A 25,269-nucleotide genomic window follows, 5' to 3' on the forward strand; every position below is an offset into this window, starting at 1 on the left:
GTTCTATATACGGTTTGCACATGCCAACTTTATATAACCTCGCAACAGCCCCTGTAAGATAGATCAGACCGAGTAACTTGGCCCCCACACTTTGGTTCTGTGTTTGAGCTCCCTGTACAAAGTTAGGTCTTTGTACAGGTGTAGTGGTTAAGAGTGGTGGACTCTGATCTGGAGAACCAGGTTTGATTCCCCAGTCCTCATGAGTGGCGGACTCTAATCTGGTGAACTGGGTTTGTTTCCCCACTCCTCCACATGAAGCCAGCTGGGTGACCTTGGGCACGTTACAACTCTGTTGGAGCTCTCTCAGCCCCACCGACCTCCCAGGGTGTCTGTTGTGGGGAGGGGAAGGTGATTGTAAGCTGGTTTGAGTCTCCCTTAAGTGGTAGAGAAAGTCGGCATATAAAAACCAGCTCTTCTTCTTCTAAAGCTGATACTCTAACCACTAGACCACACTGTCTCTCAGTGGTTCCTGCAGGTTTGCATTGGCCGGCTGAGCCAAGCCACCTTTCCAGAGACGTTTTTGAACCCTCGTTTCTGTCGTAAGGATTTGGACCTCATTAGAAAAACGAACACGCTTTGATCGACCTTATTTTATTTATTCCTTCCATAGCTGGCATAGGCGTGAACTGCATTTGCTTAATGAAATGGTTTGGTCCCATGCTGTTTAATACTCATTAGTTGGTTCGTTTTGATATACTACAAGGGGAAGTTCTTTTTTTTAAAAACAACAACAGTGTTTAACGTGTCAAAATAGGAAGGAATTCTGTCTCCTCACTGGGTACTGATGGGGGATTCCAGGTGTGATTTACTCATCTGTCATCCCATTCCAGGTGTGATTTACTCATCTGTCATCCCATTCACACCTAAAATGGGATTGTAGAAGTCCCCAACACATAACCCCCTGGTCCTCCCATGTTACCTTACTGCCCTCTGTTTGCTTTTAGCACTTCCCCCCCACTAGCAGAGCCAAAGAATGAAGCCGCCCAGCCTCCAATTCAAGAATTAACGTTAGCAGCTCGTCAAATGGATCCATTACGCTTTTCTCTAACCTTTCCTCCAGGGAGGCTCGGATTCTCCCTTCCTCGACCTCACAACAACCCTCTGTGGCAGGCTAGGGTGGGACTGGTCCATGGTCACCCACTGAGCTCAGTGGAGAAGCAAAAATTTGAACCAGTCTCTGTGGTACTGGTCTGAATTCTAACCACTAGGCTGTCCGGCCAGACCAGATGGCAGAGGTTTGCAAAACTGCCGAAATTCTGAAACTAGAAAGAAAGAGAGGCGGGAAGATCTGCCCATCCCTAACGTTGCAGAGAAGTCTGAAGGAAGTTGGCATTGCTGAATTGGTTTAATGTTGCAGGGGAGCTCCCGGAGACGGGCTTAGCTTCAGTCTTTATAAAAAGCTTCGATCTCGTCTTTATACTTCTCAGTCACAGCTTGCCGCCTTAGCTTCATTGTTGGTCCTAGGAGGAAAAAAGTCACATTAAGCTGGTCGCAACAGAAAGGTTCTTGTTCAGAGGTGGGTTTTTGAACATTCCTAACCCGTCGTTGCAGTAGTCTTCTGTGAAACCCTGTTTTAGAATTTCTTGGAAATTTTAAAGAAGAAAATCTTAAGTGACATCTGCAAGTCTGCCTCTGTGAGAATCAGATCCCTGGTGTGGCCTGGGTCCCATGAGCTGGATCCAGTGATCAGCTAAGGGAGGATTCCTCCACAGTCTTTGAAAATTCCCAGTCTGTTAATAGCAATCTGATTGAGGGGGTCTACACCAGGAGTCCACAACGCAGTGTCCTTGGGCACCCTAGCGCCTGCTGTACCCTTTTCTGGCACCCAAGTGTTTTTGGAAAGTGGGTGGGGATTTTGCCCCGCAAGGATCCTGACTGGCTGTGCGGATTTTCAAAAATGTTGCACTGAAGAAGAAGAAGAGTTGTTTTTTATATGTCGACTTCCTCTACCACTTAAGGAAGAATCAAACCGGCTTACAATCCCCTTCCCCTCCCCACAACAGACACCCTATGAGGTAGGTGGGGCTGAGAGAGTGGAACTAGCCCAAGGTCACCCAGCTGGCTTCGTGTGGAGGAGTGGGGAAACCAATCCAGTTGACCAGATTAGCCTCCGCCGCTCATGTGGAGGAGTGGGGAACCGAACCCGGTTCACCAGATCAGAGTCCACCGCTCCAAACCACTGCTCTTAACCCCCACACCACGCTGGCAGCAGCTACTGCTACAGGACAAGGATCGTTGCTTGTGAGTGAAGGTAAGCTGCGGCAACTATTTTGTGGCTGTGCCCAACACCCTGTGCCAGGATCCCAAAGGTGCCTGTAGGCTCAAAATGGTTGGGGACCTCAGCGAAAGAACACAGGGGGGAGCGCTCCATCCTAAATCCCAGCACGTTTCTCCGCCCTCGGAAAGCGTACCAAATTCTCCACCGGCAATGGAAAAATCCTTTTCCAGGACTGCCCATTTCTGAACGCGCTGAACATTGGCGACGGCGCGGGCGTTGACGCGGTCGATGCCCTCTTGGATGGCCCGGCACACGGCCGGATCGCACCCCCTCGCGATCTCGGACGCTTTTGTGGCGCTGCCGCCGACTTTCTCGCAGAAGCCTCGAGCTTCTCGGGTCAGGCAGTCGGTGGGTTCTGCCGTGTCGGGATCGACGACGCACTGGAAAGAACAAGGGAGAGCTTTTGTACGGCTACAAACTCGAAAAAAAGGGGAGTTCTCATTGTGCAAAGATTCCAGCATCAAAAGGGACTCCTGCTCCACGGTACAGACTCTCCCCCGTACCTTTAAAGTCAGTAACATGGATAAGAACTTCTTCTGGTCTCCGATCAGCATGGCGTTGCTTAGAAGAGGCAATTCTTTCTTCACGGCGTCTTCGATAGATACCGGAGGCACGTTTTCCCCTCCGGCTGTAATAAGGATCTCTGAAAAGAAGAAGAGAATACTGCAGTCGCATGCATTTTTTATTGATCTCTTTACTTAGGGGATTTTTTTTCTCAGTGGAGGGGCCGTAGCTCAGTGCCAGAGCATCTGCTTGGCATGCAGCAGGTCCCAGGTTCAATCCCCAGCATTTCTAGTTAAAGGGACCAGGCAAGTAGGTGATGTGAAAGACCTCTGCCTGAGACCCTGGAGAGCCGCTGCCGGTCTGACAATACTCACTTTGATGGACCAAGGGTCTGATTCAGTATAAGGCAGCTTCATGTGTTCAAATGTACTTCATTTTTACCCCACTTTTCTCTCCGGTGGGAACCCAGAGAGGCTCACACAATTCTCTCTGCATTTTATACTCATGACAGCCCTGTGGGGTAGGTTAGGTTGAGAGTGTGTGACTGGCCCAAGCAAGCTTCCATAGGAGCATCTGCTTGCCATGCGGAAGATCCCAGGTTCAATCCTCGGCATCTCCAGCTAAAAGGACCAGTCAGGAGGTGATGTGAAAGACCTCTGCCTGAGACCCTGGAGAGACGCTGCCAGTCTGAACAGACAATACTGATCTTGATCGACCTGGGTCTGATTCAGGATAAGGCAGCTTCAAGGGTTCCATCGTGGCAGAGTGGAGATTTGAACCTGGGTCTCCAAGCCCCTCGTCTGACTTTGACCACGAGGCCAGGAAGGGGTTTGGGGGAAGAATATCGTGCTCCTGAGAAAATACTCCAAAAACAGACTAGAATCTGATGCAGAATGGCCCCAGAAGGTGGGAAAATCCACAAAAGATCATCTAGTGATTTTGTTTATTAGAGTCACTTATAATGTCGCCCTGTAGCAAGCGACCTACCTTTCCAACTCCCTAGAGGTCTGTTTCCTTCCTAGAGCAGTCCAGGGTGTGTGTGTGTGTGTGTGGTGGGGAAGGGAGATTTCTAACTGTAGAAGATGCAAAGGGAAAAGTGCTTTCTGGGCCAAAAAATTTCACATCTGGGGTTCTAATCTCAGAATTCAGTCCCCTGAGCACAGCCAGCGAAGTCGAAACGGGTTTAAGTGGGTAGCCGTGTTGGTGTGCAGTGGAACAGTTAGATTTGAGTCCAGCAGCACCTTGAGAGACCAACAAGAGTTTAGGGTATAAGCTTTCGGGAGTCAAAGCTCCGTTTGTCAGACGCGAGTAGAATAGAAACGAAGATCTCTGTGTCGTTTTATGACGGTGTAGTGAAATGCAACCTGCGGAAACACCACAAGACGGCAGGCCAGGACAATCCACTATACAGAAGAAGAAGAAGAATTGCCGACGCTGGTTCTCAGATATCCTCGCTCGGAAAGGTCCGGCGTTGCTTTCGATCCTGCGTCATCGGCAGGCAATGCAAGCTCGCAGCATGAGCCGTGCCAGATTGGGACAGATCAGCTGCTCTGGGGCATCAAAAGGAAAGCAGACGGGGGCGGAACAGGCAGGGTGAAGCTGTTCGATTCAGTCAGAGGTTATTATAGCCCTGGGTGGGATCCGGCAAGGCTGAGAGGCACCGGGAGGTCACCCTGTGGGACGCTGAGTGACAAAACAGAGACCTCCTTGCCATAGTCTGAATATTGTGATGACCCCAAAGACAGGCAACGTATCATTCCTGCATGGCGCATAAACCCTAAGAGCCCTGGGAGGGCTTTAAGTACCCCATTTCCCCAATGTTAAGCTGCTAGTCCTCATGGCTGCAGAGCAATGTTAGAACATGCAGCCAAACAATAGAAACAATTGTGGAGAAATAAGCAAGCGCTCTCATAGACTGTTCCAGGCACGAGACCACTAAAGGGTTGCCAACTGATCAGGGAGAGGAAACAGTCTGGCCTGCGCTTAAACCTTTACCAGCAGCAGCTAGCAGCGAAAGCTTTGCATTGTCCATCAAAACAGCTGTCAAATGCACAGTTATCATGGCTGCTTGCGAAGATGGCAACTAGGGCTTATGTGGTGTTGCCAACCTCCAGGTAGTGCCTGGAGAACTCCAACTGATCTTCAGACTACAGAGATCAGTTCTCCTGGAGAAAATTATACCCAACATTATACCCAGCTGAGCTCCTTCCCCAAACTCCACCCTCCCCAGTCTCTACCCCCAAATCTCCAGGAATTTCGCAACCCAGAGTGTTATGTCCACACTCCAGGGAGCCTTGGAAATAGTAGTTTCTTCAAGAGACTTTAGTATTCTCAGCATCATCACCACACCACAATTCCCAAGAGTCTTCAGGGGCAGCCATGACTATTAAGATGATATATACTAACTTAATATTGAGCGTTCTGCTTGTTAGGACCGAATAAGTCTTGCTGTATCTATTTAGCACATGTTTATCCCTGCCTTCCTCCATGGAGCTCAGGGTGGTGTGCATGGTTCTCCCTTCCTCACACCCTCACAACAACCCTGTGCGGTAGAAGAGGTTAAAGAAAGAGTGGCTGGCCTTCCACTAGCCACGAAGCCAAACAAACGCACGTGTGGTACCTTTGATCCTTCCGGTGACGTAAAGAAAGTCATCTTGGTCCATCTTCCCGAGGTCTCCGGAATGCAGCCAGCCGTCTTCGTCGATGGCCTCCTTGATTTTGTCCTCCATGTTCAAGTATCCCATGAAGACCGTCCGTCCCCAGAAGCAGATCTCCCCGTTACCTTCCGCATCCTCGTTCACCAGCTTCACTTTGCAGCCGGGGACTGCTTTGCCGCAGCTGGAAAAAAAAGTTTGAAAAGTCATCCAGGTGCAAAAGACCCACAAGGGAAATAGGCAGGGTCAGATGCGAGGGGAGGATCCATGCAAAGATTTTTCTCTTCCCCCCCCCCCAGATTAGACACAATGTCCAGCTTGGCCAAAGGAACCCACATGATAGACATCAACATTTTTGGACAGCCATTATCTCATCCCTGAGAACCCTGGGGATTGTAGTTCGCCAAGGAAGGGGCGAAAGGCCCAAACAGACACTGCCTGATCCAACAACCCCCCTCTTCAGCCCAAATTAGAAAGTAATTGGTAAATTGAGAGCCAGTGTGGTGCAGTGGTTAGAGCATCAGTCTAGGATTTTGGTTTTCAAGAGATGGATTTTGGTTTTCAGAGATGGATTGCCATTTTCTGCCTTTGCGTCGTGACCTTGGACTTCCTTGGTGGTCTCCCATCCAAGTACAAACCAGGATCGAACCTGCTTTGCTTCCTAGATCTGACAAGTTTGGGCTAACCTGGGACACTCAGGTCAGGGCAAAAGATGAACACATGGGTGTTGCCGTTGGCTGCCTCTGTGTAGCGACCCTGGACTTCCCTGGTGGTCTCCCATCTAAGTACTAACCAGGGCCAACCCTGCTTAGCTTCCGAGATCTGACGAGATCAGGCTAGCCTGGGCCCTCCATGTCAGGCTAACAGTATCCTTAAAGGTAAAGGTCCCCTGTGCAAGCACCGGGTCATTCCTGACCCATGGGGTGATGTCACATCCCCACATTTTCTAGGCAGACTTTGTTTACGGGGTGGTTTGCCAGTGCCTTAACCCAGTCATCTTCCCTTTACCCCCAGCAAGCTGGGTCCTCATTTGACCGACCTCAGAAGGAATGGAAGGCTGAGTCAACCTTGAGCCGGCTACCTGAAACCGACTTCCGTTGGGATCGAACTCAGGTCGTGAGCAGAGCTTGGACTGCAGTACTGCAGCTTACCACTCTGTGTCCGGGGCTCTTTAAACAGTATCCTACCCTACTCTAAATGACAGCCCTTCAAATACTTTAAAAGAGTAATCGTATCCCCCCTCAACCTCCTCTTTTCCAGGCTGAACGTTCCCAATTCCCGCAGCCTTTTTTCGTAAGGCTTAGTCTCCAAATTCGAGTGTCTGTCTCCTAAATCCCATCAAAGAAAGACCAATGCTGACGTTGTATTTGTAAACTGTTGAGTTTGTGCAACTGCTGAAAAATGGCTGGATCTGAGAAACGATGCTACTATAAAGTATGTGCAATATACACTATTGTACATTGTGCAATATACGAGCGATTTTTTGGTTTGTTTTTGTGTTCCCCTACTTGGGTTTGTGTTCTGCGGTTTACCTTTGACGTCGGTAAACATACGGCCCGGACATGCAGTGGGGGCCGGTGGTCTCGCTCATCCCGTACGCTTCGTACAAGGGGATGTTCAAGCTCAGGAAGAACCGCATCACTTCCGTGGGGAGTGGGGCCGCCCCGCTGAAATGCTTCTGGCACTGAGAAAGTCCCAACGCCCGGCGGATCTTGGCGAGGACCAAATAGTCCGCTAATCTCATTCGGAAGGGCTTTAAGTCACTAAAAAATACCAAAGGGAAAGGGATTCAAAAGCAATATCAACTGTCTTTCAGAGATACAGACAATCAGCTGGATCCTGTATTGACCAATAAAATCTCACATTTTAACTGAAGTTTCTAGTCCTCATGGTTACAACGATATGCTCCAAAATGCATCTAGGACATCTCAATAGCCAATCGTCCCCGTTTTGCTTGCACAAATACAGCCACAACCCTTTGGGATCTCTGACCTTGTTCCGGGGGACAACCCCAAAGGCGTGGATCGTTTTCTGCGTTGTACCTATTTGAGCCGCTCAGGTTCCTTTCCAAGCTGACCGACATGGCCCAGGAGAGCATTTTCTTCTTCAGGAATCCCGACTGCGAAGAGACTTCTTTGATTTTCTCCATGATTTTCTCCCACACCCGAGGGACCCCCATGTGAGAAGTGGGCAGGGCTTCTTTCAGGACGTCCACCAAGCCTCCCTGCAAGGACCAAGAATGAGTTCTGAAAGGCCAGCACAATCTGACGTCTCAGCTCAAATCTGAGCCAACCTTTCTTATCGCCGCTGTTTTATCCTACCCAATCAGGCACCATGAAGAAGAAGAGGAGGAGGAGTTGGTTTTTATATGCCAACTTTCTCTACCACTTAAGGGAGACTCAAACTGGCTTACAATCACCTTCCCTTCCCCTCCCCACAGCAGACACCCTGCGAGGTAGGTGGGGCTGAGAGAACTGTGACTTGCCCAAGGTCACCCAGCTGGCTTCATGTGTAGGAGTGGGGGAACCAACCCAGTTCACCGGATTAGCCTCCGCCGCTCATGTGGAGGAGCGGGGAGTCGAACCCGGTTAATCGACTCCACCGCTCTTAACCACTACACCACACTGTACTGGTTAATGGTGAGGTCCCAACTCGGCCAGTGCTTCCCCATGAAGCACGAAGTTGGAAATGTTCAGTCTGGAGAAGAGGAGGTTGAGGGGGGACACGATTGCTCTCTTGAAGCATTTGAAGGGCTGTCATTTAGAGGAGGGCAGGGAGCCGTTCCTGTTGGCAGGACTCGCAATAATGGGTTTAAATTGTGGGCAGAAAGGTACCAGCTGGATATTAGGGGGATAATTTTTACAGTAAGAGTTGTTCGACAGTGGAATGGGCTACCTAGGGAGGTGGTGAGCTCCCCCTCACCGGCAGTCTTTGAGCAGAGGCCGGACAAGCACTTGTCAGGGATGCTCAAGGCCGATCCTGCATTGAGCTGGGGGTTGGACTAGATGGCCACCATGACCCCTTCCAACTCTATGATTCTATAAGTCTTTACCTTGTATATAGTCGGACTTGCCTAAACCAACTGGAGTCCTCATATTAGACATATGCCTGCATTGAGGGTGTGAATGCATATCCTCCAAACATTTAATGCAGGGAAATGGGGACATAATTGTAAACACTCTTGTTCCCTGCCCATAGATTCTCAACCCTCTTCCTATTATGCTGTTTTGGCTGCTCCTGGCCACACCTGCTTTCTAAAACACTTGGCGGGTGCCAAGGAAGGTGTTGGGCAGGTGTCACGCTGCCCATGAGAATCACGTTGGGGACCCGTTCTCCTTTCGAAAGCTGTTGAGACAAAAGGTAGCCCACATCCCACAAAGACCTTCAAGGCGTCGGGCTCCGCAAAGTAGACCTGCTCCCCCCACTTGATTCCCGTCCAGAGGTCGTAGATTTGGGCCGCTATGTGGCTGAGCGGGAGGTAGCTGACAATCGTCTCCTGCTGGATTTCGGCGGGCTGCATGTCTCCCGCCCGGCTGGCGTGCGCGGAGGTCCAGGTGATCTGTACGGACGGATGCAGAGAAGTTACGCCCGGGAGCAGGTTAGGGTTGCCAACCTCCAGGTTATGAGCAAAAATAGACACTTCTGTGTACAGTTAGGTTATACTTACAATAAACACAGAAAAAGTTCTTACAAGTTGAATTTCTAAATGCAAATATTTATAAGAGTTCCATAAAGCTATGAACCATAGCCATAATATCACCAACCAGTGAAAATATTACACAGATATAAATACAGGTAAGTATGACAATATAAGTTTTACAATGCAAGTTTTCAATATCTAGGAAAGCGTAGTATATTGATATTTCTTTTTTCTATTCCACGGGTGCCATGCTTTTCTAGAATGTTTTCCAGTGTGAAGGCCAAATTAAAAATAGCCCGCCTGCAAACAAACAGCTGAGAGAGAACAACTTGGCCCAGCAGGAGTCAAAGTCTCCTGGGCTTCTTTGACGGAGAACAGACGAGATTCTGACTTTTGCATCCAGCATCCATTATCCTGCCTGCCCATTCATCTTAGAAACGTTTCCGTTCCTTATCGCGTACTTATCTTTCAGCCAGTACATGTCCAGATCCCACCAATTTAAAAGCCAAGCATAAAATGTTCAACTTCACCATGTTTGGGGATGCATGCCACATGAAGCTGCCTTATACTGAATCAGACCCTTGGTCCATCAAAGTATTGTCTACTCAGACTGGCAGCAGCTCTCCAGGATCGCAGGTAGGGGTCTTTCACATCACCTACTTGCCCAATCCCTTTAACTGGAGATGCCGGAGATTGAACCTGGGACCTTCTGCATGCCAAGCAGATGAACACATGATGCTGCCTCATACTGAATCAGAACCTCCGTCCATTAAAGTCAGTATTGTCCACTCAGACCGGCAGCGGCTCTCCATGGTCTCAGGCAGAGGTCTTTCATATCACCTACTTGCCTAGTCCCTTTAACTGGAGATGCCGGGGACTGGACCTGGGACCTTCTGCATGCCAAGCAGATGCTCTACCACTGAGCCACAGCCCCTCCCCATACCAGCAAAAGCATGCCTGGGAATACATACGTTATCATGACTCAGCATAGCTCCTTTGGGCTTCCCGGTCGTTCCCGACGTATAGATCAGCACACAACACTGGTTCGGCTTTTGGGAGCGAATAATAGCATCGAGGTCTTCGTCTAGGACTTCGTTGCCCAGTGCCATGAATTCGTCCATCTTCCAGAAAGGAAACAGGTGACATAAGTTAAGATTTGCATCCGGGGGGGAATGAGTTCTGACTAGGGTCCCCAACCTCCAGATGGGGCCTGGAGATCTCCTGGGGTTACAGTTACAGAGATCAGTAGCTCTGGAGGAAACAGCTGTTTTGGAGGGTGAACTCTACTGATTTTTGGAAACATTAATTACAGAAAGGATAAAATTTATAGACAAACCATCTTGTTAAACACAGGATATTCCTAACAGATACCAGCTAAAACTACGCATATCTGTCAGCAATTTAACACTTCAACATTCTCCTGGGCAAATACTAGAGATTAAGTCATTTCAGGTATTAAAATCTCTGCCACTCTTCAAGATTAAAGGCCCTTCTCAATTTTTTCTGAGATTATAGACCTGGGTGCAAAACCGGGCAACCGATCGTGTTGTTCGGTGGTTCTTATCTGACAGAAGATAGTCAAGTCAAATTTCATTAGATCTTCCGGGAAACCTTTCTAGCAATAGTTTCGCTATGAATTTTATTGTGTAAGGTGCGCTCAAATAACAGGAGCTCGGTCGATTTTGTTTCTTTTTGTGGGAATCTCCAGGTGTTTCTCCGCTCAGAGCTGGCAGCAAGATTTTTTTTTCCAGTTTAGAAAAACGACCCCGAAAGGGGTGGAGGACTCAATAGAGGTTTTTAAAATGAAGTGTGGGGTAGAGAAAGAGAACTTTTCAATATAAGAAATTAGTCAAAGGTCTACCTCTCATTTTTGTCTGTTTCCAGACATTGGGGAACTGGTCAAATTAACAAGAACGATTAATGTGATGCTTTTGCTTGCACGTACCGCATACAAATCGGGACGTTTCTCCAACACAGGATCCTTGTACAGCACGACAGCCTTCAAATGTGGCAGACGATGCCAAATCTATGAAGCAAATCACAGGTAATACTGTATGATTTTGTTGTATGTTCAAATGCCTTTAACATCTCAGATCCGAGTCTGGCAGCCCCTTAGAGACCACAAGGGGTTCGGTATTTTTGACAGCACACTCTTCTCCTACCTGCATTATTTTATCCAGCTGTTTCTGGCTGTCTACTACCACGACGTTTGCTCGGCAGTCGTGAGCGATATAGTGGCAGGCCTCCGGAGAATTGGTTGTGTAGATTCCTGTTACAATTCCCCTGGAAGGGAGGGAAAGATGTATTTGAAAAGTGAAAAATGCCCCATCATGCCTGGGCTCTTGTTTTTGGGACCCTCCCTCCTCTGACCTTCACTTTATTCCTTTTATTTATTTACTATAACATTTATACCCCACCCTTCCTCGTGGTTCGAGGCGGCTTATAAAAATTGTCCAAGTATGATCCCTTTCACAAGAACATATTGAAAAGCTCTGCAGGATCAGGCCAATGGTCCATCTGGTATAGCGTTCCGTTCCCAACAGTGGTCAGCCAGAGTCTGTAGCAGGCTGACAAGTTTGGCACGAAGGTAAAAATGTCCGCTGTTGCCTTCCTCCCCCCCCCCAGCAAATTATATTCAAAGATATACTGCCTCCGAACATGGAGGTTCCATTTAGCCATCGGCGCGAATAGACACCGACAGGCCTACCCTCCAGGAATGTATCTAATCCTTCTGAAAGACATCTAAGTGAGTGGATAGTAAATCTTACAGCAGTGAATTCCAGAAATTAATGAATTGTGTGAAGACGTATGGACTTTTACCTGTCCCAGAGCTGCTGCCCATTTACTTGATTGGGTGCCTCTGAGTTCTGGTATTATGGGAAAGGGAGAAAAAAGTTCTCTCTGCCGTCTTTCCTCCTTACATCTGCTACCTGCTAAGCTCTTCTGCCTGCCCATCAGGGCAGCTCAACCAATTCTTTAGCGTGTTAAAATATCATTTGATGTTAAGCTTAAAAGCTTGGGCGAGGAGTAGGATTGCCAACCTCCAGGTACTAGCTGGAGATCTCCTGCTATTACAACTGATCTCCAGCCGACAGAGATGAGTTCCCCTGGAGAAAATGGCCATTGGACTCTATGGCAATGAAGTCCCTCCCCAAACCCCACCCTCCTTAGGCTTCACCCTAAAAACCTCCCGCCGGTGGCGAAAAGGGACCTGGCAACCCTAGCGAGGAGAGAATTTGAACAGGATTCCTTTCTCCTTGTGACTGCGGGGAGGGAAAGAGTCAAATGAAAACCAGCTAGGAACAAGGCATAACATGACCTACCCGGCAAAAACGGTTCCCACCGCCAGGATGAACCACTCTGGGGAATTGAACCCGAGTATCGCCACCCCGTGGAATCGTTCAAGGCCAAGCTATAAAGGAAAGGACACCGTGAACCAGTCAGTCGTTTTGGAAAGAGAGAGAAAAGACACCCCCTCGAGAAAGACACCCCCTTATCCACCCCACAAAAAGACGGAACAGCAAAATGGGCAGGTCAAACTCCCATTTGTAAGTTAGGTCAAGCTCCCATTTGTAAGTTATCCCATTTGTAAGTTAGGGGATCTAAGCTCAGTAATGGAAACCCCTGCTTTGCATACAGAAGGTCCTAGGTTCGATTCCCCAGCATCTCCCCTCAAAAGGATCATTTTCTTAGAAATGCAGAAACTAGGAAACGGAAGATGTAAAGAATCCTCCTGCCCTCTTGGAAATTTAGGACAGTGCATTTGGAGTACTGTAAAAAGGCAGAGTTTAGACTGGATCTACCTGTGGGCATACGTTCCCCTGGAATTATGAAATTATTATACCCTGATGAGGTCCCTCCCTCCACAATCCCAAACCTTCCCAGGTTCCAACCCCAAAACCTCCTGGAATTTCCCAACCCAGAGCTGGCAACCCTCCTTATAATGTTCTCATGTCTTGAAATGGACTTGCAAAAGCCGTTGGGGCGGGTAGGGAGTGTATGAATTATTTTTCCACCGCAAGTCCTACGTTTTTACCTTGAGGAAGCTCTTGGCCGCTTTCCGAGAAAGGTTGTAATACTCCAGGAAAGTGATCTTCTCCCACGCGCCGTTCTTTCTGCTGGCCATCGCATTGAGAGACCCGTATTTCTCGAGGGACTCTAGGAACATGTCGTGAACCGTTATGGGAGTCTGGGGGCAAGCAGGATCTATCCTCAGTTTGACCAGCCCATCGGCAGATGTGGTCCAGAGAGAGGCTGAAAAACAAGAGGTTGTTTTTGCAAGGTGGCATCTGTATTTGAAATCTGTTCCATCAATTGATCAAATGGCCTGTTGTTCGGAGTCCCCTCCTCCCCATACCATGTATACTTTATTTTATTGATTAACTTAACTTATACCCCACTTTTCTCCTCAACAGAGACCCAGAGTGGCTTATATCCTTCTCCTGTCCTCCATTTTATCGACCCAGCTACCCTGTGAGGTAGGTTAGGCTGACCGAGTGTGCAACTGGCCCAAGGTCACTCTGAGCGGGGATTCAAACCTGGCTCTCTCAGATCCCAGCCTGATACTCTAACCACTAGACGAAGCTGCCAACCATTCAGCCTGGCGTGATAGTGGTGTGTGTGTGTAAAAGCTACCAATTGCATAATAGCCCCACAGGGGTTAGCCACGCTGTTAACTACCTGATTAACAAATCTGCATCCGTTAATCACCCAGAAAGACGGCCATTGTTTAAATCACCCGCTTCTGCTTATCCAAAGTATAAATGAGCGCACACTACGGCACATTGTTCCAGGATCTAACAGCACCGATCCGTTAAGAAGGATTAATTCCCCTTTAACCATCCAGTCAGTCTGGTAAGAGGGCGTGTTCGGCCCCCACACATTGAATGCACGGGTGAATCAGGGACTTTAATATCCATGAGTCGTTCTGGCCTAGATCTCACAGAGGTGGTGCGCTAGTGCATAGGGTGGCTCGCACGACGGCAGGCTTCTCCGTGCAAAATTCTTGCATTAAAGAAAGCTAGCCTCTCAGGGACAGGTCTTCCTGAAAGACTAGCTTCCAAAGTACACAGGAACATTCGGTTATGTGTGCCCCGACCTGCAATGTAAAGCTAGGTTGGCTTCCCCACTACTACACATGAAGCCTGCTGGGTGACCTTGGGCTAGTCACAGCTCTCTTCGAGCTCTCTCAGCCCTACCTACCTCACAGGGTGTCTGTTGTGGGGAGGGGGAGGGAAGGTGATTGTAAGCCGGTTTGATTCTCCCTTAAGTGGTAGAGAAAGTCGGCATATAAAAACCAATTCTTCTTCTAAATAATTCCCCTTCCACTCCCCCATTATTTCTCATGGCCCTACAGTTTGTATTTCTCACGGAGTTCTAAAAGCAAAATGTTCCAAACCCATAAAGGGGGGTGTCCAATTTTGCCCATTGGGCAGGAGGGGGCGTGAAGAGGGTTAGCGAGTCAGTGTGGAATTCATTGTTCCTGCAGCCAAAAGAAGAGGGACGAAGGTCATTCCGAAGGCACCGAAGGGGGGGAACAAATCCCCCAAAGAAAGAGAGACAGTGTTTCAGTCCTGCCTTTCAAGGAGGAAAGGAAACGAGAGAAAAATGCAAAAAAAAAAAAAAGCACAAGAAAAAACTAAACAGCTTTGCCCAAGTTCCTGCGGTCTGTGCAACTATGTCTCTGAGCCGTTGCATCCTGCATGGAACTTGATATTGCCATTATACATAAGTTGCTACTTTCATCCCCATGGGAGAAGTGAAAATAATTGAATTCCTGTATATGGATATATGCACGTGAAATGATTCCAATAGTAAGTAACATATGATTTTTATACAGTATTTTATGTACTTTAAACATTGTAAGTGTTATATATAGACATGTATATTTTGTATGTAGAAAACGGGGCTGACGAAGAAATGAAACGATCGTCCCCCCTCATCATTCATCTTTGAAGAAGCGTTCCAGCCTGATCTACATTGAATATTTGAAAATAGTACCAACCGGAATGTCTAAGATATTGTATATATTTATTTATTTATTTCACATTGTGCACTTTAATACACTTGTTTACTAGATTGTTATCCAGTAGTTATTTCAGCCAATCCTGTGCTAATTTCCTAACCTCCAGGTGGTGGCTGGAGATCTCCCAGATTTACAGCTGATCCCCAGGCTAAAGGAGCCGTTCTTCTGGAGGAAATGGCTGATTTGGAAGAGGGACTCAGTGGCAGTATACCCCAAACCCTGCCTTCCCCAGGCTCCACCCCCAAAAATCTCCAGGTATTTCCCAAGCCACAGCTGGCAACCTGAGGCATAGGGTTTGACTAAGGCTCTGGGAGCCTTGGGTTCAAATCCCAGCTGGCTTCGTGTGTAGGAGTAGGGAAACCAACTCCGTTCTCCAGATCAGAGTCCACTGCTCCAAACCACCGCTCTTAACCACTACACCACCCTGGCTTGTTGTTCAGAGAGCACAGCTGGCCCAAGACCACCAAGGGAACCTCACAGCTTGAGTGGGGGATTTGAACTCCGAATTCTCCATCGTAGAGCTTGAACATCTATGCCACGGTGGCTCTTTGTCATGCCAGGCTGACCTTAAAGGCGCCCGAGTAAAAGAAATGCTAGCAATAGGGTAAAAATTCAGACCAGTTTCACTTAGGGTTGCCAACCTCAAGTTGGGAAATTCCAGGAGATTTGGGCATGGAGCCAGGGGAGAGCTGGGTTTTGCTTGGACAAGAAAGGTCGGACAGCCATCCGCTGGGGATCTAGCTTTGGATTTTCTGGACTCAACAGAGGTCTGGACCAGATGGCCCCTAAAGAAGGTCCCCTTTCCGTCTCCAGGATCCTACGGTTTATTTACCTGCCGGATCTTCTTCACACGTTCCAGAATCTTTCGAGACGTCCTGAGCCTCGGATGAATCGCTGAGGAAGGGAAGAGGAAAAGATGGCCGTTAAAAAGCCAGCGCTTCATAGAGTGTCACGGCTCTCAAGCTTAGGGTTGGGGTCAAGACATTTTTTTCCAGCCAAAAAATACTTTCCGTCTGTGCCTGCCTGGCAGTTAAGGTCTTCAGCGAGGTCCCTCCCTGCCTGGCCCCCACCTGCCGAAGCTAGTCCGGGGGCAACTAGGAACATAGCCTAGTTTGTGATGGCCCCTCGTCTCTGCACCCGTCTCGCCACAGACGCCAACGTCTGTGCCAGGGGAAGCCACTCCTCTGGCTTTCTGTTCTCTTTCCATGATTGATCCATCCACCCGGGGTTGAATGTCATTTTGCCTATTGCGTTTGCATCGTGTCCTTCCTCCTGGGAGCTCAGGTGAGTGTGTTCGTGGTACTGTTCCCACCCACCGCCCTGATTTATTCTCACAATCTGGATTGTGGTCCCAGAACCTGGATTGAGGTCCCAGCTTCTCTGCACCCATTTCCCTCCCCCCCAGTAGGCTTTTTCGCATCCAAGAAAATGTCAAGGGCCCCTTTCACACATCTGTCACTTGAGGTTGCCAACCTCCAGGTGGGGCCTGGAGATCTGGAAGCACACCTGATCGCCAAACAACTGTGATCAATTCCCCTGGAGGAAACGGCTGCTTTTGAGGGCAAATGTTGGCATTATATCCTGCTGAGCTCCTTCCCTTCCCCAAACCCAAAAGGGATTCTGGTTCTTCTAGCTGGCGGGGTTGCTGAACGGGACAAAGGGAAGGAAATAGGTTCCCCCCACACAAAAAAAATATCCAGGGGCTTCCCAACCTGGAGATGGCAGTCCTACCCCCCGGGGGGGCCAAGAGGGACTTGGCAACCCTACTTGCCATCCATCTTTCCCATAATGTCAAAGGTTTCCAAGTGCGTGCGTAGAATATCTTTCCCCTCTTTTGCAGTATGTTACTCCCTATACGAGTGCCCTTCCCTTCGGTCCAGTTTGCCTCCTTCTTCCTCTGGCCCCCCTTCCGTCCTTGCGTTTCCTGGGCTCGCGTGGCAAGCCAAGGAAACTTTGTGCGTTCATTTAAAATTAAGTCAGACGAAGAAGAGCTGATGAGGTACACAGTATCCAGTTCTGAAGGACGAAGCTCTTTCCCTCCCCAAGATAATCTAAGCAAACAAGATAACGGTGTCAAAACTTTGGCCCGCTTGTCTCAACGGAGAATTTATTGGCCATTTATGCCTGGGAGGTTTTGCCTTGGAATCGCAGCTCTCTAGATGCACACTTTCCCCATCCAAATTCTCCAAACTGAACAACAAGCCCCCATGCAGAGTTTTGAGAATTCGGATGGGGAAAATGTGCATCTAGAGAGTGGCAAATCCAAGGCAAAACCTCCCGTGCTTTAGGGGAAGGGGCTTTTTCTGGATGTTGAATATTAAAATATTGGATGTTAAAATATTCAACACAACTACAGCCCACCACCACCATTGCTTATTTGGAACGGCATGTCATTGAAATACCATTTTCTTAGCAGACTCCTCCTGGGAGATAACCACACAAATAGCCAAATTTTGCCTTCTTGTGGGATCCGCAAACGGCTGACGGAAAATCGAACCCCATAGATTATCTTCCTTCCTCTTATTCAAATCATCTTTCCCAGAGCCATTAATAGTCTTACTATTTTAACCTAACTTCTAATTTATGTTTTATCCAGAGCTGATCTTGCATTGAAATAAATTTGATTTGAAATACCACTTTCTTCCAAGCAAACCATTTTAGGAATAAAGCACGTAGCGCACAAACAGAATCAGAGCGGCGTTCTCACAGCATCTAGAAAATAAAAGACTGTTTCTTAGAAAGAACTGTCTTCTCGGAAGTTGCTTTACCTGGTCTTGTGGCCTTCCATCGTTTTCTCCCCCAGTTGCAATTATTTCTTGGTGGGGGGGGGTATCTTTTTTTTGGTGGACAGGTTGACGAAGTGACCCAGGCCGGTTCCAAATATGCTAAAGATCTGCGGCTCAGCCGCACACAAAAGCCACTCTGATGACTTAAGAAACCAACAGCGACTGGATACTTGGCTTCGGCTGAGACATAATGTAAGAGGAGGAGTCTCAAAAAGTTTGCAAAAAGCCACTTTTTCACAGTTCTGGCCTCACTCATTGATAGGGCTGGTGGTTTGAATGTATTTATTTATTTATTTTAAAGACATGCAAGAACTTTGCTTTCATTCAACTTTCTTTAATTATCCCTGAGAAGAATGTTAATGAGATAGTGGTTCTTTAAGATGCAAATTCTCTCTTTCTCTCTCTCTTTTTTTGTGGCTAGAAGATCTCTCCCCTGCCCCCACAAGCCACCGTTCATTTAATTCCAATTTTTTGGGATAAAGTTTGCTTCGTAGGAAACAGACAGAGCAATGGATCGACGGACCAACTTGGCTTCAGTTTCTTTGAAACATGCCCACTGCGTTCCGAGATCATTGGTGGTTTCTTTGTGATAATCTATGGTTTCCACAAACTAGGGTGGCATTTCTTTTCTTTTCTTTTTGATTTCTAGACCTCATTTGTGTGTGTGTGCCGGTCAAGTCACAGCTGACTTAACCCTCTATGTTGGTTGTACGTAGTAGCTGGTTTAGCTTGGGTTGTGTTGGCTACGTAAATATGTGCCGACTTTACTGAGAGTCCATCTTCTGGGCAAGGTCACTGGGGGCGTGGGGGGAGAGGTAGTTGTGGATTTCCTGCATTGTGCAAGGGGTTGGACTAGATGACCCTGGTGGTCCCTTCCAGCTCTATGATTCTATGATTCTTTTGAACAGGCTCTATGCTGTCCGACGGCTGGTATGGCCTATTTCGGCTGTCTGTGGCTCTCCAGGTTCTTTCTCATCACCTGCTACCTGGTCCTTTCAACTGGAGATGCCGGGGATTGAACCTGGGGATTTCTGCATGCCAAGCAGATGCTCTACCGCTGAGCTAGAGCTTTGCGTTGCTTACAGAAGGCAGAGAAGGAGGAATCAGCCCCTACTGCCAACGGTGGCTCTTTCTAGAACCTCAGGGTCACCACCAGATAAGCTCTGGAGCATCCCCTCCTATACAATTGGGGGGATACAAGGTTCACAGTTGGGTAGCCAAGGTGGAGCTCGGATGGAGTTGAGAAGGTGGGGGAGAGATTCACACACACACACACACACACACACACACACACACACACACATTCAGCCATGGAGGAATAGTTTGATGAAGCAAACCGGTACGTATGTGAGGGAGGGGCCGTGGCTCAGTGGCAGAGCCTCTGCTTGGCATGCAGAAGGTCCCGGGTTCAGTCCCCGGCATCTCCAGTTAAAGGGACTAGGCAGGTAGGTGATGTGAAAGACCTCCGCCCGAGACCCTGGAGAGCCGCTGCCGGCCTGAGTAGACAATACTGAACCTGATTCAGTATAAGAGACCACGGCTCAGTGGTAGAGCCTCTGCTTAGCGTGCAGAAGGTCCCGGGTTCAATCCCCGGCATCTCCAGGTAAAGGGCCTAGGTAGGTAGGTGATGTGAAAGACCTCCGCCCGAGAACCTGGAGAGCCGCTGCCGGCCTGAGTAGACAATACTGAACCTGATTCAGTATAAGAGACCACGGCTCAGTGGTAGAGCCTCTGCTTAGCATGCAGAAGGTCCCCGGTTCAATCCCGGGCATCTCCAGTTGAAGGCACTTGCCAAATAGGTGATGGGAAAGACCTCTGCCTGAGACCCTGGAGAGCCGCTGCCGGTCTGAGTAGGCAATACTGACTTGGATGGACCAAAGGGTCTGATTCAGTAGAAGGCAGCTTCATGTGTTCATGTGAATAAGGAAAATAGAAGACTATATTGTCTCTAAGCAACTGTCGATGGGGAAAAAGTGGAACATTCCAATAGATCCCTTTGGCAGTTGGCCTGCAGAAAAATTGGGTGGTTGTTATCACTCGGCAACCGCTCTTGTTGTCCACCTGCCGCTGTTCCATCTCCCGGGTTACATTTTTGGGGGCAGAGGTGCCTGTTAGCATTTCTCTGTGACTACAAGGTCGGTGGTGCTTCTCTCCTTCCCAAAAAGTCCAGGTAAACCAGTGGCTTTGGCCATTGGCGACACAAGACGCGGCCTGCCGGTAGGGTTGCCAACTCCGGGTTGGGGGAAAATCCTGGAGGTTTGGAGGGTGGAGTAGGGTTGCCAGGTCCCTTTTCACCACCGGCGGGAGGTTTTGGGGGGCAGAGCCTGAGGAGGGCGGGGTTTGGGGAGGGGAGGGACTTCAGTGCCATAGAGTCCAATGGCCAAGGTGGCCGTTTTCTCCAGGTGAACTGATCTCTATCAGCTGGAGATCGGTTGTAATAGTGGGAGATCTCCTGGTGGAGCCAGGTGGAGGGCAGGGTTTGGGGAGATGGGTCCTCAGATGGGTCCTTTCTTCCTCCCCCCCCCCCTTTTCTTTTTCTCAGTACATCTAAACCGAGTACCCAGAAATGGAGTCCTCCCCAGAGGAACAGAAGAGCGACAAACAGTCTTCAGAGGAGCAAAAGTCGAGCGGGGTCTCCGCGGAAGACACGCCGACCGAAGGAGAGACAGCGGCTGAGAAACCAGCCGAGGACCACACGGTGAGAGAACCTCCTTTTATTCCGTGCGGGTTTCCCTTCTTACCAGGAAAGGGCTTTGCGTGCCCAAATCCGACTCCCATCCCGCGTGTGCTAAGCTCCCAGATCATTCTGATTTCAAAACGACCCGTGTCAGATCCAGATTCGAATTAGGTGGGTGGACAGTCTCCCAAGGGGAAGGCCAGCATGGGTGCTTAGGGTTGCCAGCTTCCAGGTCAGGGTTGCCAGATCCCTCTTCGCCACCGGTGGGAGGATTTGGGGTGGAGCCTGAAGAGGGCGGGGTTTGGGGAGGGACTTCAATGCCATAGAGTCCAATTGGCAAAGCGGCCATTCTCTCCAGGGGAACTGACCTCTATCGGCTGGAGATCTGTTGTAATAGCAGGGGATCTCCAGCTAATACCTGGAGGTTGGAGAACCAAAACAGCACAGAAACAATATAAGAAATGCTTAATTTTATAAGTGAGTAAAGTGCAAAAGTGACAATAAATATATACAATATAATACAACAAGATACAGGTAAGTAATATATCTCAATCCAGCATGTCAAGGACTTGGAAACCTCTCAAGTCCATTCGGATGTAAGTCCAATAAATCCAGTAGTTATATAGGAAGAATATTTCCTTTATGGGGATCAGTTGTATGTCTTTTCAGACTATATTTCAGTATGCTGGAAATTAAGCAACATTTGCAAAGCCACAATACAGGATGACAGGACGTGTTGTCTAGATCATAATCAATCACGTTTCGCATATGGCTTCGTCAGCTACATGTATCCAAAAAGTATAATTTCAAAACACCTTAGTAGGTAACATTTCCTTAGGGACCACCAACAGTGTCTATTCAGGTCTCCATTAGGAGATCTGTTGTAATAGCAGGGGATCTCCAGCTAATACCTGGAGGTTGGCAACCCTACCCCAGGTGGGGTTTGAAGATCTCCCGGAATCGCAGCTGATCTCCAGCTAATACCTGGAGGTTGGCAACCATACCCCAGGTGGGGCCTGAAGATCTCCCGGAATAGCAGCTGATCTCCAGCTAGGGTTGCCAGCTCTGGCTTGGGAAACACCTGGAGATTTTTGGGGTGGAGTCTGAGGAGGGCAGAGTTTGGGAAGGGGAGGGACTTTGGTGGCCTATAATATCATAGAGTCCAATTGCCAAAGCATCCATTTTCTGCAGGGGAACTGATCTCTATCAGCTGGAGGTCAGTTGCAATAGCGGGAGATCTCCAGCCACCAACTGGGCGTTGGCAGCCCTATCTCCAGCCGATAAGAGATCAGTTCCCCTGCAGAAAATGGATGCTTTGGAGGGTGGTCTCTGGGGCATTATACCCCTCTGAGGTGCCTCCCCTTCTCAAACCCCAACCTCCCCGCGGCCCCACTTCCCCAGATCTCCCCAAACAAGTGTTGGCAACCCTACTTTGGGATGGAGTTAGGGTTGCCAGGTCCCTCTTTGCCACCTGTGGGAGGTTTTTGGGGAGGAACTTCAATGCCATAGAGTCCAATTGTCAGAGGGGCCCTTTCCTCCAGGGGAACTGATCTCTTATCGGCTGGAGATCGGTTGTAATAGCAGGAGATCTCAAGCTAGGACCTGGAGGTTGGCAACCCTATTTGGGATGGAGTTAGCAAATGATCTGTGGCCTTCCTGTCCAGGATCGCGGCCTCTATTGCATATCTCAGGCAGCATCAATAATTTTAGCAACATTTTTCAGAGCAGGGATGAAAAGTCAGGATACCTGCTTCCTTTAAGAAGTAATAATTAGGAATTATTAAGAAAAGTAATACAAATTATAAGGAAAAGTAATAATAATTTTAAGAAAAGTAATAATTAGGAATTATTAAGAAAAATAATAATTAATAATTTTAAGAAAAGTAATAAGTAGGAAATATTAAAAAGTAATAATAATTTAAAGAAAAGTAATAATTAATAATAAATGCCATTTTTGTTCTGTTTGGTAAAAACGAGCAAGATCTCCGTAAATGATTATATGTATTTATTTTATTTTATTCCGTGTGTATCCCGCCCTTTTCTAAACCAAGCTGGGCTCTGGGCGCCTTGTTTTGCAAAATAATAATAATTATTATTATTTGCAAAATAATAATAGGTCATAATAATAATAGTTTATTATAATAATAATAATAGTTATTATTATATGCAAATAATAATAGTTATTTGCATAATAATAAGAGTTGTTATTATTTGCATAATAATAGTTACTATTATTTGCATAATAATAATAGTTACTATTATTTGCATAATAATAATTATCTGCATAATTATTATTATTATTATTATTTGCAAAATAATAATCATCATCATGAATAAAAATAATGGGGGGCGTCTAGTTTGCGCGCAGGCGGGATGAACGTTTAGAGGCTGTCCTGCAACGGAGACTGATAACTCGGGTCGGGACTCGGGGACGGAAGCCGGGCGGGGACTCGCCGCCCCGCGGAGCCGAGCCGGCCGTTGCTCCGCCCCGCCCCTCAAACCAAAGAAAGGGCGGGCTTTCCCCCCCCCCCCGCACCGTCCAACCCCTTGAGGGCGCCGCGGGGCCTTGATTGGCCGAGCGGACGGGCCGGCTTAGAGCCGATTGGCCGAGCGGGCGGCGCGTCAGGGGCCGGCGTCCCGACCCGCGCCCGGGCCCCGCCAGAGGTTTCCAGAGCCTTCGGTGACGTCAGGGCGGCCGCCTTCCAGAAGCTTCGCCGGCGGCCGATATAAAAGCGCCGGAGCCGCCGGCCGCGCGCGGCAAACGGCCGGTTCCGAGTCCCGGAGGAGGCGGTTGCGGAGCGGCCCTCTGCTGCCCCCTGGCAGGCCGCGAGGGGTACTTTGGCCCCCCCTTCCTGGCTTCCTTCCTGCTGCGGGAGGGTCGCCCAATACCCTCGCAGGGCAACTGCTGGGCGGATAAGGAGCAGTAAATAGACTCTCTGCCTTTACTACTCGGCGGGGGGGGGGAGGGGAATTGGGCCTAAGGGGGGTACCAGTGATGGGGGAAGGGTAGTATTAATGAGGGTCTTATGGATGAGTATTAGCGAGGGTCGTATTGATGAGTATTAACGAGGGTCTTATTGATGAGTATTAACGAGGGTCTTATTGATGAGTATTAATAAGGGTTTCATCGATGACTATTAGCAAGGGCCATATTGAGTAATAATAAGGGTCGTATGGATGAGTATTAATGAGGGTCGTATGGATGAGTATTAACAAGGGCCATACTGAGTAATAATAAGAGTCGTATGGATGAGTATTAGCGAGGGTCGTATTGGTGAGTATTAGCGAGGGTCGTATTGGTGAGTATTAATGAGGGTCGTATTGGTGAGTATTTGCGAGGGTCGTATTGGTGAGTATTAATGAGGGTCGTATTGGTGAGTATTTGCGAGGGTCGTATTGGTGAGTATTAGCGAGGGTCGTATTGGTGAGTATTAATGAGGGTTGTATTGGTGAGTATTAAGGGTTGTATTGGTGAGTATTAACAAGGGTTGTATTAATGAGGGTCGTATTGATGAGTATTAGTGAGGGTTGTTTCGATGAGTATTAGTGAGGGTCTTGATGAGTATTAATGAGGGTCGTATTGATGAGTATTAGCGAGGGTTGCATTGATGAGTATTAACGAGGGCCGTATTGAGTAATAATAAGGGTCGTATTGATGAGTATTAGCGATGGTCGTATTGATGAGTATTAACAAGGGCCGTATTGATGAGTAATAATGATGTTGATTGACAAGACTCCTGGGGGGGAGCGGGAGGATAATATCATTATTATTACTCACCTTAAGCAGATGATGAGAGGGAGGGCCATCTTCTGGGCATGGAGTAGGGGGTCACTGGGAGTGGGGGGGGGAGGTAGTTGTGAATTTCCTGCATTGAGCAGGCGGTTGGACTAGATGACCCTGGTGGTCCCTGCCAACTCTATGATTCTATGGTTCTATTGTTAATATTATTACTATTATTATTATTTTGGTGCAGTCAAGTCACAGCTGACTTATGGCGACCCCATGGGGTTTGCAAGGCAAGAGACAAACACAGGTGGGTCGCCATGGCCTTAATCTGTATAGCAACCCTGGACTTCCTTGGAGGTCTCCCATCCAAGGGCTAACCAGGGCCCACCCTGCTTTGCTTCTGAGATCTGATGAGATCGGGTCATCCTGGGCCATCCAGGTCAGGGCAAGAGATGAACTGAGGTGGTTGGCCATTGCCTGCCTCTGGGTAACAACCCTGGGCTTCCTTGGTGCTCTCCCATCCAAGTACTAACCAGGGCTGGCCCTGCTTAGTTTCCGAGATCTGATGCGACCAGGCTAGCCTGGGGCCATCCAGGTCAGGGCAGAATGTAACCCATGCTGTCCATTTGTTTTTATTACTTTGGTGGCAGCAGGTAAACCCTGCTACCCTTCCGGAATTGAGCTGAGAGTCACTCCCTCCTATGTGCCAGAGCACAGGGAACGCCTCATCTTAATTGGAACTGCAGTTTTTTATAAGCACTTAATACAATTAGTGCACATTAAAAAAAATGGGGGTTGCTTTTTAGGCAGCCGGGTTATGGCTGATCAGCTAAACTTGGCGGCTATAGTTTTTAGTGTGTGAGCTAACACCCGTCTGGCGAATATTGTCCCAGAAAGAGAAGATTTTAAGGTTGGGAAGAGGACAATGATGGCGAAAAATCTCCCAAACAAGCTTTCTTCCTCTTTTGCCCTGCTCAG

General features: G+C 48.3%; 1 protein-coding gene across 1 annotated transcript; it reads right to left on the reverse strand.

Moving 5' to 3' along the window:
• Nucleotides 1-1,383: 1,383 nt before the first annotated feature.
• On the reverse strand, nt 1,384-17,889 carry ACSBG1 (acyl-CoA synthetase bubblegum family member 1). Its single transcript, XM_056865789.1, has 15 exons — nt 17,870-17,889; nt 15,934-15,995; nt 13,815-13,817; nt 13,113-13,330; nt 12,400-12,488; nt 11,239-11,359; nt 11,022-11,102; nt 10,048-10,197; nt 8,819-8,995; nt 7,479-7,660; nt 6,969-7,199; nt 5,403-5,620; nt 2,782-2,921; nt 2,412-2,658; nt 1,384-1,460 (listed from the first exon to the last, which is right to left on the reverse strand). Exons 1-15 carry the CDS (start codon nt 17,887-17,889, stop codon nt 1,384-1,386), a joined length of 2,016 nt encoding a protein of 671 aa, XP_056721767.1.
• Between the last annotated feature and the right edge of the window lie 7,380 nt (nt 17,890-25,269).

Source organism: Euleptes europaea, chromosome 20 (genome assembly GCF_029931775.1).
Source record: "Euleptes europaea isolate rEulEur1 chromosome 20, rEulEur1.hap1, whole genome shotgun sequence".
Classification (NCBI taxonomy): Eukaryota; Metazoa; Chordata; class Lepidosauria; order Squamata; family Sphaerodactylidae; genus Euleptes; species Euleptes europaea.

Bases quoted from the DNA above. Each gene is read 5' to 3' on its own strand.
- ACSBG1 (XM_056865789.1), bottom strand. From the start codon at position 17,889: ATGGAAGGCCACAAGACCAG. The intron at 11,360-12,399 runs GTAGGTCATGTT...CCTCCCTTCCAG, and splicing joins GTGGGAACCGTTTTTGCCGG to GGGAATTGTAACAGGAATCT. The intron at 1,461-2,411 runs GTACGCTTTCCG...TTTTCCTCCTAG, and splicing joins CATTGCCGGTGGAGAATTTG to GACCAACAATGAAGCTAAGG.